Below are 14,537 nucleotides of genomic sequence, written 5' to 3' on the forward strand. Positions count from 1 at the left end.
ATGTGATTGTTGTAGTACTAACAACACTGTATTTGAGGGCTGGGCTGATGAAAAGCGAAAACTGTATCTCAAGTATTTGTGCTTGTTAAATGATAGAGATAAATGGCCTTCACATTTTACAACTAGATCATGGAGTTCTTTTAATCTGTGAATTTGAAATTTACTTATTTGCAGAGAATTTTTTTTATGGTTTTAAGCTTAAAGCCTAGGAGAATTTTTCAACTTTATTTTATAGTAATACCACTTTTAAAACCCAAAGAAATCATAGAATTCAAAGAAGAAATGTGTTCTACCACATATGGGGGATTATTATTATTGATAAACATAAAACTCCATGTTTATTTATTTGTAGCCTTTTGGATTTTCACCAGAGGAATTGGACATTTACAGCTTAACCTGTAAATTACTTGCATAAAATAATTTGCAGTTTTATAATCATCAAAAAAGTGATATTTTATTTGCTTGTAAATTTTATTATATAAAGTTAGTAACAAGTTTGGTTACTTTATTGCTCTAACATTTCCTTTTATAATAAACATTTCTTATTTTGTAAAACAGAGAGAAAATTATAAAATGTAGGAGACTGTTCATATTTGGAGGGTGTCCTAATCTGAATTCTATATTTTTCTGGTTTTCTAATCTTTTTTATTTTATTTTATTTTTTTTTGGTTTTTCGAGACAAAGTTTCTCTATGTAGCTTTGCGCCTTTCCTGGAACTCACTCTGTAGCCCAGGCTGGCCTTGAACTCACAGAGATCTGCCTGCTTCTGCCTCCTGAGTGCTGGTATTAAAGGCGTGCACCACCACCACCCAGCTTGGTTTTCTAATCTTAGTGAGTTGCTTGTCTTAAATTATTGGCAAATTTTTGGTATTGTTACACATTTCTAAAAAATAGAAATCAACTTCAAGGTACTCTACCAGAGGACTAGTGCTTGGTTCCCATTGTAATCTATACCACAATCTTTTTGACACTATGATGGAGTAGTTAGTTTGGAATGTCTGTTGTGTTTGCACATATACTATACTTTAAATTGTTGAATTCCTTTTTACAGCTTTTTTGAGGCTTTACATAAAACTGAAATGATTGCATGTTTAGCTATATTTGATATATTTTGGAATTGTTTTGATGATATTCTTATTCATAAATTAAAATACTTTAGTTTTATGGGAAGTATTAATTTCCATCCATTAACAGTTGAGTCTTATATATTTACTTATCCAGTTGTCATTGTTTAGTCTAATCTCTATTTTATTAAAATTATATACTTATTTGTTCTAAAGAAATTTTTATTTAAAACTTTAAGAACATTTGCATAATTTAGGTATTCATAATTTTTAAATTGTTGGGTCCACAAACACTTCTCTTTACAACAGTCTATCTATAAATAGTATGTTCTTTTATTTTATGTATATATTTATTTATATATAATATTTTATTCTGCTTTATCTTTTTAATAGTGTCTCACTCTGTGTTCCTGGCTAGCTTGACACTAACTATGTGAGCCAGGCTGACCTCAAACCACAGAGGACGGCCTGCCTCTGCCTAGAGAGGCTTAAGGGATTAAAGACGTGCTCCTCTGTGCCCAGTTTGCTTTTTTTTTTTTTTAAGACAGGATTCTTTTTTTTTTTAAATTAAGAGATTTTCTATTCGTTTTACATATCAACCATGGATTCCCCTGTCCTCCCTCCTCCTGCCTCCCAGCCTTCTCCCCCAACCCCCCCCCCCATTTCCACTTCCTCCAAGGCAAGGTCTCCTCTGGGGAGTCAGCAGAGCCTGATATATTCAGTTGAGGCAGGTCCAGTCCCCTCCTCCCTGCACCAAGGCTGAGCAAAGTGTCTCAGCATAGGCCCTAGGTTCCAAAAAGCCGGCTCATGCACTAAGGACAGGTCCCGGTCTCACTGCCTCCTAAACAGTTCAAGCTAAACAACTAAGACAGGATTCTTATTCATAGCTCATGTTGGCCTTGAACTTGCTAAATAGCCTAGGCTTTCCTAAAACTCATAGTTCCTCTGCCTCAGCCCCTTGTATACTAAGACTAGATATGAGCCTTCACATTCAATTTATAAACAGCATTTTAAAGCAAACTTTTAACAGTGGAAGAAAAGTTGTATGTACTATATTTTAAGATCATTTTACACTTTAACCTATGAGATGATGAAAATGGCAACATAGAAAAGCATTGCTTTATTGTTAGCCAAATTGCAGTGTGAGCTGTCACCTTACCTCCATTCCCTGGGGACTCTGCCTCCTTGTACACATCCAGCTTCCTCTGGCCTTTTTCTGCCACCCCTCTCAGCTTTTCCTTCCAGCCCATTTCCACTCCTTTGTAACACTTGATGACCCTCAGAAATACTTTATACCAGAGATACCCAGGGGCCATACTAGGCTGGGACTGAGTTAGGTGACTTTCACTATCTTTCCTGCCCTTACTTTGTTTGGTCTCTGCAGACTTGTTCTTTGTCCTGCAGCTGCCTGCCAGAAAGAGCCTGTCTTCAAAGCCCACCTTCATTCCCTAAGAACTCAGCATCTAGGTGTGGACCCAGGGAGCCCCTGTTCATTCCCACCACTCTTTTCAGCCCTTCTCTGTAGTACATCTCCCTTCATTCTTTTGTGACACTTGCTAACCTCCAGAAACACTCTTTACCAAAGACCCTGTAGCCAACAGACTTGGTTAGGATTAAGAGTGAGCAATAGCAAGCGAAGAAACAGAACACTAGTAAAGATGAGACCAGATACCTATCAAGAATACTTCAGACATTGTAACTCCAGATGCCTAGGTCCTAGCACAAAAACATAAACATGAACACTCAAGATAATATGCCTCCTCTAGAAGCCAACAACCCTATTACAATAGGCCCTGACAAAAGCAATTTAGTTGAAGCACAAGACAAGGATCTCAAAATAGCAGTTATGAATGTGATCAAGGACCTTAAAGAGGACATGAATCTGAGAAAGCATAAACAGTGGAATGAAATAATGAGACCTTCAAGACATTAAAGTAGAATTTAACCAAGAAATAAAAACCCAAAGAAAACTCAAACTGAAAATTAAAAATTTAGGATATCAAAAACCTCAGAAGTAAGCCTCACCAACAAGGCTAAAAGACATGGAAGAGAGAATTTCAGGTCTTAAAGACAAAGTAGAAATGGATATCTCAGTCAAAGATGTTGAACCCCAAAAACCCAGGCACAAAACATCCAGGAAATCTGGGACATTTTGAAAAGACCAAACCTACAACAATAGGAATAGAGGAAGAAGAAACCCAGGTCAAAGGCACAGAAAATACTTTTAGCAAAATCGTAGAATAAAATTACCCCATTCTAAAGCTGCCTATCAAGGTACAAGAAGCATAAGAACACCAAATAGACAGGATTAGAAAAGAAAAGTTCTGCAACATATAATAATCAATGAACTATTGCAAGCCAAATCTAAGAATCCATCAAAAAGATCACCATGATCAAGTTGGCTTCATCCCATAGATTGAGGGATGGTTCAACATATATGAATCAGTAAATATAAACCACCATATAAACCGAAAGACAAAACACACATGATCAGCTCATTAGATGCAGAAAAGGCCTTTGACAAAATCCAGCATCCCTTCATGATAAAAGTGCTGGAGAGACTAGTGATACAAGGGACAGACCTCAACATAATAAAGATGACAATGTAGAGCAAACCCACAGCCAGCATAGACTTCCACAGAGAAAAACTCAAAGTATTTCCACTGAAATTAGGGTGTCCATTCTATCATACCTAATAATTATAGTACTGGAACCATTAGCTATAGCAGTAAGACAACTGAAAGAGATCAAGGGGATACATATAAGAAATGAAGAAGTCAAAGTATCTTTATTTGCAGTTGATATGATCTTATATATGAAAGATTTAAAAAAAAAACTTCACCAGGAAACATCTAAAAGTTGATAAACACTTTCAACAAAGTAGCAAGATACAAAAATAACATACAAAAATAAGTAGCTTTAATATATATGTATACATACATACACACACATATATATATATAAAATATACATATATATGACAAACATACTAAATTATGGAAATATTACCATTCATAATATCATCAACAACAACAAAATCTTGGAATAACTCTAACCAATTAAGTGAAAGACTTCCATGGTAAAAGCTTTAAGACACCAGAAGATGGACCAATCTCCCTGATTTCAAGTTGTACTACAGGCTATAGTAATAAGAAAACATCATAGTACTGGCATACAAACAGACATGTTGACCATTGGAATTGAATTGAAGATGTAGATGTAAGTCCACATGACTTATGGACACCTGATTTTTGATAAATCAGAAATACACACTGGAGAAAAGTCAGCATCTTCAACAAATGGTACTGATCGAATTGGATTGTTGCATGTAGAAGAATACCATTGTATCCATATTTGTCACAGTGAACAAAACTCCAAATGTATGAAGAGCATCAACATAAGACCAGATGCTCTGAATCTTATAAAAGAGAACATGGCAAACAGGCTTGAACTCATTGACACAGGAAAGGACTTTCTGAACAGGACACTGATAGCATAGGCACTAAGGCCAATATCAATAAATAGGACTTCATGATACTGAGAAACTTTTATATGTCAAAGGACACTATCATGAGAGAAAATAATAGCCTACAGAGTATGAAAAGATCATTACCAATTATATATCTGATGTGTGGTTCGTATTTAACATATATAAAGAACTAAAAACCTGAACATCAAGAAAACATTAATGAATTTAAAAGTGGGTGACAGAACTAAGTGGAGTTCAAAAAATGAAACACAAATGGCCGAGAAACACTTGAAAGAAAGGTTCAACATCCTTAGTCAACAGGGAAATGCAAATTAAAACCACTTTGAGATTTCATCTTCCATCAGTCAGAATTTCCAAGATCAATAAAACAAATGACAGCATATGCTGGAGAAAATGTAGGTAATGGGAAACACTTAGTCATTGCTGGTGGGAATGCAAACTTGTACAGCCATTATGAAAATCAGTGTGGTGGCACCTCAGGAAGCTGGGAAATTGGTTTACTTCAAGGTAACAGCTACACCACTCCTTGGCATATACCCAAAGGACACTATCCCCTTTTTACAAAGATAATTTACTGATCCATGTTCATTGCTACACTATTTATAATATTCAGAAGTTGGAAACCACCTGAATGTCCATCAACTGATGAATAGATAATGAAATGGGGTATTTATACAGTGGGATATTGTTGAGCTGTTGAGAAAAATGATATTTTCAGGTAAATGGGTAGACCTAGAAAAAAATCATCCTGATTGAACTAACCAAGACTCAAAAGGCAAATTCTATGTTTCCTCTTGTATGTGGATATTAGCTTTAAAGCTTTCTGTATGTGTAGTAGAACCTGAATAACCACAAAGATGAGGTACCTAGTAAGGGACCTGGGGAAGGAGAGGCTCTCCAAAGGAAGGGAAAATAGAACATAAGGTTATAGGGAGGATCTCCAAAAGAAGGGAAAATAGAATATAAGGTTATGGGGAGGTAAAGGAGGAACTAGAATCAGAGGATTAAGTAGGGAGGGAGATGGGAGAACAGAGTAAAGGAGGGACTATGTGAGTGACAACTAACACTAAAAGTTATTTGAGAAAACATATAGAAACCTACTACTGTAGAAGCTTCCTAAAATACATATGTGAAAGGCATCTAAATGAAGTCACCGTGTAATGGAGACAATGTCCTCAACTAGACATAAGCCACCAAGGAAACCCTTAAGTGCCAGGAATTGATTACATCTTGCTGAGTTTTTGGCCTACAGGGTCCTATGGAATTTTTCAAACATTACAGGGTATTGCCAAGGCCACTGGCTGCTCTTCACAACCTGATGTTAAGACAGTACTGCTGAAGACAGCACTTATATAATCAAATAGAAAGAAGTCTAGCTGGTGCCTAACTAGAAGCTTCATCCCTACTGAATAATGTTCCTACTGTGGGAATGTACTCTGTACACTATGAGAGGAGAGAAGTAACCATCAATATAACCCGAATATAATCCATGTGACCTTCAACAGTGAACTGCTGCAAAATATACTGGTGCAGTAGTGGTACAGGTGTTATGAAAGCAACCAACTCTTACTCTAGGAGATAGACTCCATTCCTGACACTGCTAAAGTGGTCGAGAACTTGAGACTAGAGAGGTTATGACCCTAGGAGAAACCTAATACTGTTATTCTGCCAAAGGAACATAGAGATAAAATTACTCCTAAGGAAATACTGCTATAGCCATAGATCCTTGCCCAACCTTCAGAGAAGCTTCTTTTTTCAGTAGATGGGACCCAGAAAGACCCAGAGAGACTCACTATTGGACAATACGCAGAGAGTGAGAGACTGGAATTATCAGTGCTAAATGAGATGTCTTTATAAAACCCCTCCCCTCAAATTCCTGGGATCTCTGCAGAAGAGGAACAGAATGATAGTAAGAGTCAAAGGTGATGGATGACTCCAGTGGAACAGCGACTTTCCGATACAACAGGAATAATACACATAGGAACTTACAGAGATTGTGGCAACACTTTTTTTTCATTATTTGCAGGAGGAGAACAGGTATACTAAGGATTTAAACATATGTGAGAAAGTCCCGGATACAGTATGTTTCCTTGAGCCTCTCCCACTTCTTTCTGGGCTGTCAGTGAGAATCCAAAACCAACAGGAAAACCAACTAGCCGATTCTCCTCCATTTGTCATTCCTATGGTGCTAGAAGAAAAATAAATACTTGGTTGTAGCAGTCTCTGAACCTTTCTTTTTCAATCCACAAAATGGAAACACTGTGGAAACTTGTCTACAGATAACATGGAATCCATTGTATTCTTGTTTGGTCTGTATTCTTCTGGTTGCTTTTATTCTGTCTAGAGTAAGACTGCTAATTATGATTATTATGATTAAAACACTGGGGGCTGGAGAGATAGTTCAACGGTTAAGAGCACTGACTACTCTTTCAGGGAACCTGTGTTCAATCCCCCAGCACCCACATGGCTGTAATGTCAGGATCCAACACACTTACATCCAAGCAAAACACCAATAAAATAAAAATAAATACATTTTTTAAAAAGGCCAGGCAATGGTGGTGTATGTCTTTAATCTCAGCACTAGGGAGGCAGAAGCAGGTGGATCTCTGTAAGTTCAAGGCCAGCCTGGTCTACAGAGCAAATTCCAGGACAGCCAAGGCTACACAAGAGAGACCCCGTCTTGAAAAATCAAAACAAAACAATAACAAAAACCCAAAAAGCAAAAACACCCAAAAAGCCACTTATATTCTACAAGTAAGTGTACATTTTAAATCAGACATTTTCCCATGACCTCTTCTAGTGAAGTAAAAATAGTAACCATACTAAGAGAATAATGACCAGAGAACTGTGTCATAAACTGAGTCTGAGATTCAGAAAGTTTCATCACTTTATATAGCAGATCAAGCAAGCTTTGACATAAGCCTAGTTATGTAATAGGTCATTTTCCTTCAATGATATTTTATGAAAAACTATCTTTAGTAAGTTTTTGGTTCTACTAATAATAAACAATACAGCAAATCTTCTTTCCGGATAGAGATAAGAATGGCTTAAACATTAATAAGTGACACATTCTTACTATTTTCAAGGGGAAGCATTCTATTCTGATTTGCATTTTAATGTCAGAATATTATTATACCTGGAGTTTGATGTGGCTATAGATTTTTTTCAGATATATTTCCAACTTTAATATTTGTTAAACAGTTATAATCTGAGGTAAGATAGATGTGGCATTGCTGTATAAATTTTCCTTTGATTTTTCATGAAATATCAGTGTGATTGCTTGTTGTATGGTTTAATAAAGGATCTAGTTATTTGGAATGGTGTCAGACAATGTCCCGTGGGACATTTCAGTGTTTGCTTAAAAGAGAAGGAAATGTCATTTATTTGGAGTATGATTTAAGAAATTTGGCCTTGGAGTTTTCCCATAGAAATGTACTAGAATTTATAAAACAACTTGGCCAAAATTCATGATACTTTCCCAAGTGGTGATTGTTAAACACTATATGAACCAAGCAAGTTAATTTGAAAGACGGCAAGGAAAGTAGAACTAGGGTTTGGAGGGAGGAAAGGGATGGGGGAAATGATGTAATTGTATTATAATCTCAAAAACTACAAAGATTATTTTAAAAAATAAAATCATCTGAGAGGGATTTTTTTAAAAGTTGGAAGCTATAGCAAATAAATGTCTGTTCCATAGAGTAGAAATTTAGTCAGTGTTGTTAAACTGATGAAATTGGAATGCCGTTTCCAACGTTCAGGAAAAAAATAACATGAACTGTAACATGCTGGGGCAGAAACGGACCACTGCTATTTAAAAATGTATTTGTTTATAATTTGCAGAAATGTTAAACGTAAAAATATGTATTTATTTTTAAAGTTAAAAGTTTCTTAGATAGTTCAAACGTAATTTTCTTAATCAGTCCTACAAATTCTAAGATGAAAAGTAGCAAATGCATTCAGGCTCTTGCTCATTTGAGGCCGTTGTAAGTTCTTGCTTTTGGAGAGAGGTGAAGGTAAAAGTAAGAGAAACCCTTGCTGTCTTGTGGAGACTTACAACACCCCAGCAGACCAGGCCACAGACAGCCAGCTTACTGTTCTTCCTAGAGGAGAGTCTCATGTTCATCTCAATTGGGTTCATTTTACTTATCAGATGAAAGTAGTGTGCTTATTTCTTCAGGATTATATGTACATTCTTATTTGGACTATTCAGTGTAGAATTTTAAACTTAATGGTAGGTTTCTTAAATGTCTATGTGTTGTTGTGTAGCACGAATCCTAATTGGTCTTAATAATAAAAACCTAGAGCCAGATATCAGGGTAAATGCCAAAAGATCAGAGAAGCAGAGCACCCAGACACTAAAGATGTTGTTTTTAATAATGTTTACTTTTGTAACAGAGATTTCCTAAGGTTGCAGATGGCTGGCTCATCTCCAGTATGCTGGTGATGTCTCCTGCCACTGAGCTGCATGGGAACATGGAGCTGACGTTCTGGGGAGGGCTGTATCTGCCAAGCAGTTTCTGCTGGTACACTGCATGGGTTGTGGAAAAATTCCAGTTTTGTTTCTTTAAATCCAGAGGGTACTGATGTCTTAAACGAATTTTTAAGATTAAAATCTTGTTTTAGGCTAATTTATATGAGTCTGTTCTTCCTTTCCCCTATGACTCTGTGTATTTCTGTTGTTTCCTTCTTTAGTCCTGGTTTTATTAGAACTCACAGTGATAACAGTCAAATTATTATTTCTCAACATCTGAAGTGCTGAATAAAATTTGATGATATGCAAACTGTAGGTTCAGAGAAACTGCATGAATTTTCCAGTCACTCAACAAAACATACATGAGTTCTATCAACAATAACTGCTTTGCAATCCATTAACCTATATCAGGAGTATATTTAGTTTCTTTTCTCCCTGTTAGAATGAACAGCTTTATTTACTCACTGAAAATATCTTACTAAATTCCCTGCCATATGCAAATGACTGTTGAACCTCTCTTTTTGTTTTTGTCTTTCGAGACAGTGTTTCTCTGTGTAACAGTCCTGGAACTCACTCTGTAGACTAGGCTGGCCTTGAACTCACAGAGATCCTCCTGCCTCTGCCTCCCAAGTGCTGGGATTAAAGGTGAGCAACACCACCGCCCAGCTTTGTTTTTGTTTTTGTTTGCCTCTGTATTATGATCTAACATTTTTTCATATGTTTAACTAGAAAACAGTTATTTTTCAAAGATTAGAGTAGGACAAGTGATAAAACAGAGAGCAAGGTTTTTTTTTTTTCATTTTCTTAATGTGGATTCACACAGGTAACCATTTTAAACAATTACTTTATCATATATGCTGTATCTATAGCCATAATCACAATAAAAACAAGTTATATTTTATCTCTTTAGAACTGACATTTATGTGACCTTCAGCTCACAACATTCTAATTCAGTCTGTCAGCAATGAATTGTACAGGACCTTACTTTCAGTTCAGTGTTTTTGTAGAATTCCTGAGTGTGTGTATGAGTAGGTCTCTGATTCTTGTGCCTTCTCTTGGGCTCTTTTCCTTCTGTTGGTTTGTTTAGTCCTAGTCCAATGTGTTAGTTTTTGTTTTATTATATTTTATTATTATTCCTTAGAAGTCTGTTTTCTAATGAGAGACAAAGGGAGTGGATGGGATGGGATGGGAGGTGGGGAGAACAGAGTTAAGGGAGGGAAACTGTAATTGGAATATAGTATGTGAGGAAAAAAAACCCTATTTTCAATAAAAGGAAAAAATAAAGGGCTGTGGTTAAATGCAAATAAATAAAATCACCATAAAAATGAGGGTTTTCACAGGTTGGTGATGAAGTGACAACCTGTGAATGACTGTTATAGGAGAGTTTTGTAGGTGACAGGAGAGTGTCGCAGGAGAGTAAGACTCTTCAATGAATGAGGAATGCTAATTGATTTCATTTGCTTATAGGGTCAATCACTAACTGTCTTGTGAGTTGAAATATAACCTTATACGGAGGAATAAAAGATTTGTCATCATTTATTTTCTGTTTCAAAAAGTAGAAAGGGTTTAAATCTAACTTATCACACATAAATGAGTGCTTACTGAGTGTCCAGGAAGCACAGGAAAAGCTTCCTGTGCCCCAGTGAAAACCTGAGACAATAAGATATTTTTAGTGTCCAGTTCCTTTCCATTTCATGTGAATAACTACAATTCAGAATTGCTAAGTCAATATTCAGAAGTAACCCCAGTAAATACAGAATGGGACTGTGTTTAAGATTTTTCAATACCTCAATCAGTGTCCTTTCCTTACTAGCACACTGTAGTGTTTATTGTTCAGAATTTTACTGTTCATGCCTTTTGAGTTATCTGGACTAGTTTAATTTATTCTGTGTTACAATTATCTCCCGAAGGTCAAGTAACCTGGTTTGGTTATGAAAGTCCTCGTAGCTTCTGGGACTATATCAGAGTGGCTTGCCGGAAAGTTTCTCAAAACTGTATCTGCAGCATTGAAAATATGGAAAATGTCAGTTCCTCCAGAGCTAAGGTAAGATTTAACAATATGAAGTATGTCTAATCTAATTAGAAGTTATTTTACCTGGACAGAAAATATATGAACTCTATATTGAAAAAAAAGTTTCATTTCTTTTCTTTGTTGCAATTTGAACATTACCCAAGTTAACATCCTTTGGAGGTTTTATTTTTATTTTTATTTCATTGTATGTATGTACTTATTTATAATACTCTTTATTGAATCATCACTGTTGAATCCTGAATAGCAGGAGGATATGAACCGACTCACTACAATTTTACTTTTAAGAAGCACTTTAAAATATACCCTGTTCAAGCTGGGAATGTTAGTGAACACCTGTAATCCCGGTACTCAGGCGGCAGAGGCAGGTGGATCTCTGAGTCCTAGGCCAGCCTGGTCTACAGAGTGAAGTCCAGGACAACTGTGGCTACACAGAGAGACCTTGTCTTGGAAAACCAACAATATGTATATATAGTCCTGAGGAATCCTTGGGGTCTTCAAAGGCCTTTCTTTGAGGGTCTGTAATCTCCAAACCAACACACTGTGTTCCTTTTCTTTTCACCGTGTTAACATTTACACTACTAATACACAAACAGTGGTGGCCAGACCTGCACAAGGGAAGTCAGGCGGTGGCATCAAATGACACCAGCAGCCGTGAGTGCTTTCCTACCGTACAGTTTGTATTAGAAAGCCAGTTTACTTCAGAATGTCTGCTAATGACATAGTAAGTATTGATTGTTCATTTAAGCTTTGACTATGTATTGACTACGCAATTGGTATGACAGTGTGTAATATGACTGGGCATTAATGTGCATGCCTGGAATCTCAACACTAGGGAGGCTGAGGCAAGATGGGGGATTGAAGGTTTGAGGCCAGCTTGAGAGACATAGTGAGTTCCAGCCAGCCTAGATTTTCTAGTAAGCTATATCAGAAAATATTTCTGTAGCATATTAAAATGCAATGGTTACTTCAGTAAAGACACTGCAATTGTCTGTATTGTGAGCTGATCTAGGGACTTTTGTGTGTCGTTACCTTTATTTTGAAGAAACTTACAACATGTAATTTGGGAGCTGAAGAGAGACCTGTCATTTAAATTCTTACCACACAGAATAAGGACCTGTGTTTGATCCCCAGGATCTACATGAAAGCCAGGCGTGGTGGCATATGTCTGGAATTTCTGCTCTGGGGAGGCTGAGACACGCAGGTCCTTGGGGTTCACTGGTCAGCCCAGTGAGAGGCCTCATCTTAAAGATCAGTGTGGACAGCTTTTGAGGAGTAAAGCCAAGATTATCCTTTGACTTCCATGGACACTTACACACATGTGCACATGAACACACACACACACACACACACACACACACACACACAAAGAAAAAAAATTTTTTTTTTCAGATTTTAGCATTTGGAAGACATTTCTTGAAAGAAACAGCCTTTCTTCCTAAAGAATATGTGTAATGAAACAACTGACAATATTTGTCGCTAGTGGTCAGCTTTTAAGCAAAAATTAAACTTTTGGAAAGCTTGCACTCAGTGCTTTAAGCTTGATAAAGGCTTTTCTGATAACATTGATATTATCAGGAAATATATTTTTAAACTGTTTAATAAAATTTAATATTTGATAGACTTGCCTAACTTATATTTTCCAAGTGACCAATTCATGTAATCACAAAAAACATGCATAAGTGAATAATTCAATTTAGGATAAGCATGTGAATTTAATGTAATACAGTATTAAAAGTTCATTGTTTTAGTTAAATACTCACATTGCATCTAACTCTTAAAAATTACCATTTGTTGAAGGTAGGTTTGTTTGTGTGTGTGTGTGTGTGTGTGTGTGTGTGTGTGTGTCTGTGTGTGTGTCTGTTTGTCTGTCTGTCTGTGTGGTGCATGCTGTATTCAAATGTACAGATGTGCACATCTGTGCATGCACATCACATGCAGTAGTCACAACAGGATGTTGGGTGTCTTCTTTCATCACTCTTTACTTTGTTGCCTCAAGTTAAGTTTTCTTCCCAACTGGAAGGTTGCTGGTTAGGGCGAGGCTGGCTGGCTGAGAACCTCTGGACTAGAGTTACAGGTGTGCACAGTCATGCTGGCTTTCTGTGTAGCTTGGGTGCTTACGCTTCCAGGGCAAGTACTGTTAGCCATTGAGCCATCAAATCGTCCCCACTGAGTTTTAGAATGTTAGGTGTAGTAAATATTAATAGAGATAGTCTAACTGAAAGCTTTCTTAGGGTCCTCCATAACTTTAAAATTTGTAAAAAAACAAATCAAAACAGACTTTTTCAAATGTCTGAGATGCTAATGTAAGGTGTTTTAGTCTTAATTTGGGAAATATTTTATGTTTTATTGGGCTATTGTAAGTAGAAAAAGAGAGATTTACAGTCTGAAGATAAGTAGTTAGTTTTTTAGAACTTTAAAATTGAAATTGCATCTCAGCTGAGTTTGTGTCAGTCTTGCTTTGCCTGGGACTTAGGAATAGTGTCTCGATTTCTTTAGGTCAAAAGATTAGTTGTATTTTGGATGAACTAAATCTGTACAAGCAAAAACCTGTGGCACATAAGCTTTCTTATTTTTATTAGGTCTTTTCACTGCCTGTCTGGGATTGCAGTCGGATAGCTCTTACGAAAATGCTTAAGCCTTCTTTCTCTCCCCTCCCATTTTTTACTGTAAGCAGACTTTTTCATACCGTAAATTCTGATTATGATTTCCCATCCCCTAGTCCTCCAGTTCCTCCCCTCCACTCTTCCTATCCAGATCCACACTTTTTCTGTCTCTCATAGAAAAAAGCCAGGCATCTAAGGGATAATAATAAAATAAAGTAAGATAAAACAAAACAAGCAATTCAGAATAAGACAAAATAAACAGAAGAAGAAGCTCCAGAAGCACATATAGATGCAGAGGCACATATGTTCTCACAACGGGAATCCCTTAAAAACTCAAAACTGGAAGCCATAATATATGCACAAAGGACCTGCATTTAGGTTCTTAGCTTCTCACTTTTCTAAGAGAAAAGTGTGTTTTGGAATCAGTCATTTTCATAAAGAAGATCTACAAACATAATCAAAACCTTTCAAACACATCAGTTTTCCAGCGTTACTTTCCTCCAAGTCTCATCATGATATCTGAGTTGAGAAACCATGTCTGGGATTCATCCAGATTCAGCTAGATGCACTTATGTGAGGGGAAAGACTCCTCCGTAAATCTCAGTTTCTCATCTGGTAAAGGGAATAGTGACACATTGCCAAGGTCTTTTAATTTGTTAAGTTATGTATTTAATGGTCTTCTAAATATTAAATGTCAATGTTAGACAACATTTGAAATTGAGCATCACCTCTTCACATTCTTCATAAATAAATACTGTTGATAATCTAAATGGCTTTGAAAATGCAATGAATGGCAAAAGCAGGGTAGTTGGGCTTTAACTGCAAATTTTACAGAAACAAAATTTGCCCCATCTGGTGGTAAAATCAGAAAGTTAGA

General features: G+C 36.5%; 2 protein-coding genes across 5 annotated transcripts in view; one reads left to right on the top strand and one right to left on the bottom strand.

The window, feature by feature from the left end:
- The window catches only part of Abcb1 (ATP binding cassette subfamily B member 1), a 159,845-nt gene that overhangs the window by 137,860 nt on the left and 7,448 nt on the right, over nt 1–14,537 (bottom strand). The window lies entirely within an intron of this gene.
- Nucleotides 1–14,537, top strand: part of Rundc3b (RUN domain containing 3B) — a 164,974-nt gene that overhangs the window by 34,187 nt on the left and 116,250 nt on the right. For all 4 annotated transcript variants that reach the window (XM_059257287.1, XM_059257288.1, XM_059257285.1 and 1 more), the window contains exon 3: nt 10,936–11,069. In XM_059257287.1, coding sequence (XP_059113270.1) covers nt 10,936–11,069 — 134 coding nt within the window. The remainder of the gene's footprint in view (nt 1–10,935; nt 11,070–14,537) is intronic.

This window comes from Peromyscus eremicus, chromosome 3 (assembly GCF_949786415.1).
Source record: "Peromyscus eremicus chromosome 3, PerEre_H2_v1, whole genome shotgun sequence".
NCBI lineage: Eukaryota > Metazoa > Chordata > Mammalia > Rodentia > Cricetidae > Peromyscus > Peromyscus eremicus.